Consider the following 7,053-nt stretch of genomic DNA (forward strand, 5'->3'; position numbering starts at 1 on the left):
GAACCTCGTATACACAGACAAGCAGTTCCCACAGCAAAACTGATTCATAAAATAAAACGTAATGTAGACAAAAAACAGAACTTTTCAATTGAAGAAGAATATTATGAGGAAGTAAAGATCAGGGAACGGAAAATGGAAAAAAAAAAAAAAACCCAGAAGAACAAGTTATGAACTATGATATAAAACAGAAAAAGAACAAGCAGTTTCTCAGATGTAAAGGTTTAACAGAGTTGTAGTCTGTAAATGTTAAAAAGAGGTTCAAGATTGTTCTGTATGAATCTCCAGAGAGACCCCCATGTCTGGAAGAGCCATTAAAACGCTTCTTACTTTCACCTTTTTTTAACATTTCCTGAATAGTTTCTCCTCTTCTCAGTCCAGTTTTGGGATCAAATGTGTTTCACTGCATTTTTTCTGCATCTACGTAGCTACTTTCCTTCAAAGTTTTAGCATGATACATAATTTTACTGGGATAAAGCTGTCACTAACGCAAAAGAATAGAATTGAAAATGTTAAGCTTTCCAAAAATAAACCTTTAAAAACTCATGACCGCCTGCTTAAAAATCTGAAAAAAGAACATTATGTAGAATTATCTCAGATAATAAAAGCATTCGGGATACATTCTGTTGAAGTACACTGCTTATGTCTGACACTTTCAATGTAAATCCTGAAACCATCTCCATTAGGTACACTGCGCTTAACGTATTTTTATCCTCAATTACAGTGATTGAAAACATCCACACAATAACAATAATTATCTCGTTAAACATGTGACGAATATAATTTTGTGATGTTAGAGTGAGTGGAACCGTAATGTATATATATTTTTAATACCAGATTAAAAGACTGGAATACATGTTAGCTGTGAGACATTTTTGCTGAAGTTTATGAATGAGAAAAAAATAGATCCCCTCCCCCACCCCCCCGCAAACATTTTGCAAAAAACGGCAAGTTCGCAAAAAATATTCGCCAAGCGGTAAAAGTCGAGGTCACGTGTCCCTGCTGTTTACCGCAATTTTTACTAAATACTGATGAAAAGTGTAAAATAAAAATGGCGACCTGTCGGGGAAATACTGAGCAATATGAAATTGTAAAGAAAAAAAAATACGACAGATTTTGTAAAAGCAAATTTGGAAATATTCACACATATTTAGTAATATAATTGTTCTAAAGCTTCCAAAGTCTTTGAGAGCTGTAACAGTTCTAGAATGTAATGCTATAAGTCAGGCACACTAAGAACATAGACACATCTTTCCTGATCCTTCTTCTTAAACCTTGTCCCATCCAAACATGATAAAGCACAGTAGCATGCACGAGTTGCCTGTATTTTAGAAGGTCTCATATTTTTTGTCCATCAGTAAAACATTGTATAAAATGGACACAGAAATAAATCAATATTCTTTCAACCTTTTGCTGGATTTCAGATTCATTTGCCTTCCTTTCCCCCCAAAAGGACTTAGAAGGGGCCCATCTTGTTGGCTCAGTTATTGAATTAAAAGCAGCTTCAGCTCAGGTGGTGATTTTTATTGTGTAGTAAATACGAACAGTTACTTAATTACAGAGCAAGCGAACATCTTGAACATTAATACATTTATCTTCCAGCGACAATGCAGAGTTTCAAAAGAAAGAACACATGCTGTTCTGTTGCAGATGTTAACTCATTCAGTGAGCAGTCTGTCCTGCAGCACGTGCCTTTCCTGGCATTAAAAGGGTTAATCTGCTTATTTTGTATGTACAACTCCAAACAGATGATACACGAATCAACGTGTTCTTGTTGTATCTGTGTTCTCACTCTGTAGGCAACTTAAAAGTTTAATTGCCAATTACACATTTAGCAGAAATCAGTGTAATTGAAGTGAATTTGTGTCACAACTACAAATATTCATGACATGATCCAGTATAGATGTTCACTTATTGATTGAAAGAACTCAGAGAGAGAGAAAAATGCACAGTGAATCATCATTGCTTGTGTAATTGTAAATCATTCTAAAGTCATAAAGTCTATGTTTAAATATTTGTATGGGGGGAGATTGGACATTTTCACCATACATATTTGTAGGTAAGAGTACAGAGTATATCTATGTATGAGACGGAGTAGACTAATTTGCATAGTCCGCTTGAAGCAGAATCAATGCCTCCATTACAAACTGAGGCTAAATCAATACGACTCTGGACACACAAAGGTGGAAGAAATGAAAGCGCATTTGTTACCCTTTGTGTCCCATTGGTTATCACAAAGTCAGTGTACTGAGTAAACCAATAAAAAAAGCTATATCCAAGGTGTCAGTTTCTTCAGCCCCACCATTTGCAAAGGGTGTATGTAATGCAGGGGGGCTAAACTCAAGTCCTCAAGCCCTTCCAACAGGTCACGTTTTCCGGATATCCCCGCTTCAGCACAGGTGGCTCAAGCAGAGGCTCAGTCAGAGACTCAGTCAGACTGAGCCTCTGATTGAGCCACCTGTGCTGAAGCTGGGATATTCTGAAATCCTGACCTGTTTGGGGGGGGGAGGCTTAAGGACTGGAGTTGAGCACCACTGATGTAATGCATAGGAGATCCAGCTAGTACGAAAGCGGTTAAACATTAAATGACCTGTTATGAAAAACACAATCTTTCTTATGAAATTGCTAGGCATGAGCAGAGAGGCAGTGTCTGCAAGTGCGACTGACAGTCTGTTATCTGTCTGTGTAGGTCAAACTTAACATTTTTTCGCACAGATGGTTTTTGCCTGTCTGTCTAATAAATGACTATTCTGAGCTAATGCAGACACTTATGTCTTTATAATATCTATTGAAACTGGCAATACTGCATGTTTAACAGGTCAAGTCGTTGCAATAAATCATTTTCATTGTGCGAAAAAAGAAGCTATTAAAAAAAAAAACAACCAAAAATTACCATAGTTTCAATGTGAATACATTACAGAGATTATTTCAACCGCCCGTATACATCTGAAAGGTGGGCATTCAAAAGTGCTTACTCTTATTTCCTAAAAGGTGAAGAAAAATATATTTCGTAGGCACAGTTCCATTTAACATGGTATATTCCAGTTCCAAAAAATCAAAGCTCTCCTCTGTGAACCGTGTTCTTATTTTAACATTGATTTTCAAGATTGTTTTTTAATGCAATCACGTTTAATAGCATTTCAGGTTTTTTTTTTTTGTTTTTTTTTGCTACGACTAGCGCAATAAATAAAATAGAATATAGATTACGCTCTGTGTGTAAGGATAGTGACACTTACCCATACAGTACTAGTATATTCCTGAGGCTCTGGATAAGAGAGGAAAAAGAGGGTTAAAAATACAGTGTAATTTAAGACTGCATCTCTAAATAAGATTGCTTCTGTATGGCATTAAATGGTTTTCTCTCTTTGTCTCCGGCAGCCAAGTTAATTGTGGAAACAGACACGTTTGGAAGCAGAGTTCGCATTAAAGGTGCTGAGACCGGTTATTATATCTGCATGAACAAGAAAGGAAAACTGATCGGGAAGGTAAGCGGGCTTGGAGAGCAGAACAAAATGCTGTCATACGCACACTGGGACGGAAGGCCTGCAAATGCATTGAAGCGTAAAGAGAATTCATCAGTCGCTTTTTGCTAGAAGGAGAAAGTGGCGGGAGGTAGTGATTATAAAGAAGGCGATTGTAAAAACGATATTTGATCGCAAGACGAACTGTTAAATAATTCAATAAAAATCGAAGTATAAAAAAGAAATGTGCAAGAAGTGGGTAAGGAAAAGAGTAACAAAGGTGAGATAAAAGAGTTAAAAAGAAGAAAGGATAAAAGGGGGGGTGTTTCAAATTCCATATATCTTTTTTAACAAATAGTCAAATTGCTTTGCTATTATGTCCAATTACACGGTATAAGTATTAGGAATGTTAAGACACAGAGTTCAGACTGCCTCATCACTAAGCCCTGAAATCTTCACGTTAGTCATGCTTACTCTTTAACACCCAGAAATTTCTCCAAGGGTTCCTTTTTAAACTTCACTTTCAAGCCATTATTAGTTCTAAAGTCGTCTGCTTCAGCGGGAATTTTCATTCCTTGTATTCAATGTATTGGGTGGGGCGAGGAGACTCAGGCTGATCAAAGTTAATACACGTTGCCTGCACATACCTGCTTCAGGATTCTTTTTATTTGCTACTCTTATCCATTTCAGTCGCTGGCTACCATAGGTCCAGCAGTTACAGTCTCACACTGCAGCAGCCCTCATTCTCGTTTTTACCTCCCACATCTTAGCTACCTATCATACTGCATTTTCTCCCATGTTCACTTTTCTTGACCTGCTGTTATGCATTGACCAGCACATCGTATACTAATCCTCCAACGAGATGTTGCCTAAAAGTAATATTAAATCATATGTAAACTCACTGCAATGCTTATAGCTAGATTTTTTTTTCACGTCATAAGCTATTCAATGTATTGCTGCAGCAGTGTTTTAAGTATGCAGTAAATACTTTTTTTTTAAAACAATATTTAATTTGTTACATAATAAATAAGAGTAAATCAGTCCATATTTATTCTTATACTTATCACTATGGTCTTTGTGAATAATACACAAAGATAGCCATGCTTAATATTCATTATTTTGTTATACTTTATTTTATACATTTTATTGTTACACTTTATATTAATGTATGTAAATCGGCAGACGTGTCAATTTCTGTATGCAGAAATGGTTTATAGATAACAGGCTAAAAAAAATATTTATTCAGTAGCATTTTTCAGTATGCCCAGGATATGCTTGAAAACGAGAGGTAACTCTCAATGTATTACTTCCTGGTAAAACATTTTGTAAATACAATTTTTTAGTGTTCCTATGGATCACTATCCTAAGTGTCCCAATTCAATTGCAGTATATCGATTCATATACTGTATATATGGCCCAATACAGAGAGGGTGCAGAGAAGAACCTGCTAATATGTCAGAGCTCCATCTTTTCTACTCGTGTCTAAACCGTCGTGTCAACTCCAGTCCTCAAGGCCCCCCAACTGGTCAGACTTTAAGGATATTTCAGCTTCAGCACAGGTGGCTCAGTCTTTAACTCAGCCACTGACTGAGCCACCTGTGCTGAAGCTGGGATATCCTTAAAACCTGACCTGTTGGGGGACTTGAAGACTAGAGTTAAGCACCCCTGCTTTACTTAACCACGTTGAACTTTAGGAAGGCTATCAAGCGTGAGCCACTCTCAGTATTTAGACTAGTATTTAAACACTAAATTATCCATTTCAGAAGTGGTTTAAAATGAAAGAGTCCAATTGGCTCAACTTGCAGAACATATAAAATAATATAGCTAATAAATACAGTACAATATACTATGCGATATTGAATGTTTGTGGATTCAGACACTGTTCAAATGGTGAACACTTCAGTGCGGCAGGTAATTACTGTACAGTTAACTCTAAGAGCAGATGGAAGCTGATGCTCAGAGTATGGGTAATGTGTGATTTTTCTTATCAACAGAAGCCCCAAATTGTGCAAGCTGTTGGTTTTCCACCCGTGGCTATTAACATCATTTGAAAATGTCCTTTTTGTAGTTGTATAAAAATATGTTTTGCCCTCTTATCAGAAAATTCATTGTGGCTTCGTGTGTCAGAATGTAAGGTGGTCTCTACTGGTTTTTTTTTAATAGTAAGTTCATGCTATTTTTACGTATAAAAATTAAGAAAACATAGTAATGAGTTATCTCCTTTTAATTTGCAGACAAATGGAAGAGGCAAAGACTGCGTCTTCACGGAGATTGTTCTGGAAAATAATTACACGGCCTTGCAAAATGGCAAATACGAAGGTTGGTACATGGCATTCACCAGAAGAGGACGTCCACGAAAAGGTTCCAAGACCAGACAACACCAGCGAGAGGTCCATTTTATGAAGAGGCTGCCAAAAGGTCATCACACTACTGAGCCTCATAAACGATTTGAGTTTATTAATTACCCTTTCAATAGAAGAAGTAAAAGAACTCGATACTCAAGCTCTCGGTAGGAGCCGGACAACAAGGTCCATTCCTCATTCCACAGACTTCAAAATACAGACTACTCTATTCTAATATAAAATAATAAAAAGAAAAAACATGAACTTACGGTTTTATATATAAATATATATTTTTTGTTTTTTGTTTTCTACAAAAGATGCTCTATTTTTTTATTCTAACGAGACTTAAAAAAAAAAAAAAAATTAAATGTATGGACTTACAAAAAGTGCGCTCTTCACTTAGATCTTAGATTTTTTTTTCTTAAATATCTAGCAAACGAATATAGTAGGTGAGGATGAACCTGGGACCAAAAGTGCTACTTACAGATACAACACTTAACCAAAAATAAAACTGCTACAGGAGAAATGAAGAAGGACCTCATTCACGTTTTTTTTTTTGTCTGCATAAGTCCGGTAGCGGACAGTTTTTATTTTATGACATATGCTTTTGATTATTTTTAAGAGCTGCTTTTTTTTTTTTTTTACCGAGTCAGTTTCCTTGACGGAAACATTGAATTACCTGGTTTATAGGTTTTCATGACGAGCAAAAAAAAAAAAGATGACTTTTCTGCCAACGAGGACAAAACATCTTGTTTGACAAAAACTGCAACTTCATGATGGTGAAACAAAATACACCCCAGTGGTAGAAACACGTGTAAAAATTAGTGATAAAAAGTCACAATATTGCTATTATTTTTAAAACACTGTACAAAATGTCAGTTGTCTGGCAAAACCTTTATACTTTTTTTTCTGAGGATGTGTGTACATATTAATATTGATGATGGAAATATTTATTTAAAATGTGTATTAAAATTTGTACTAGTATTAAGGCGTGTGCTTACTTTTTGTTGTTGTTGTCAGTTCTAAAGTGTTGCTTATTCCGGTAAGGAAGAAAAAAGTGATCGGCCGTGCCCTTATTTTCAGTAGCATTGTATCAAATATCGGATTGGCTGAAATCAAAATGACTCGTTATTTTAAATAACCATGAAAGAGGCCATGTGTTACATTGTGTTCTGTGACATACTGGGCCCTGTAGAACACTTGAAGAAGAAAAGCAGCTGTAGTGTTCTCTGTGTTATTAACAGGCGCAGGCC

General features: G+C 36.1%; 1 protein-coding gene across 2 annotated transcripts in view; it reads left to right on the forward strand.

Annotated features, from left to right (window-relative positions):
- The window catches only part of FGF8 (fibroblast growth factor 8), an 11,528-nt gene extending 4,736 nt beyond the window's left edge, over window positions 1-6,792 (forward strand). Inside the window, exons 4-5 of one of the 2 annotated variants that reach the window (XM_075612420.1) lie at window positions 3,376-3,482; window positions 5,693-6,792. In XM_075612420.1, the coding sequence (XP_075468535.1) occupies window positions 3,376-3,482; window positions 5,693-5,971 (386 nt within the window). In that variant the 3' untranslated portion in view covers window positions 5,972-6,792. The remainder of the gene's footprint in view (window positions 1-3,375; window positions 3,483-5,692) is intronic. The other variant, XM_075612419.1, reaches the window with a different exon arrangement.
- Window positions 6,793-7,053: the final 261 nt, after the last annotated feature.

This window comes from Ascaphus truei, chromosome 8, assembly GCF_040206685.1.
Source record: "Ascaphus truei isolate aAscTru1 chromosome 8, aAscTru1.hap1, whole genome shotgun sequence".
Lineage (NCBI taxonomy): Eukaryota > Metazoa > Chordata > Amphibia > Anura > Ascaphidae > Ascaphus > Ascaphus truei.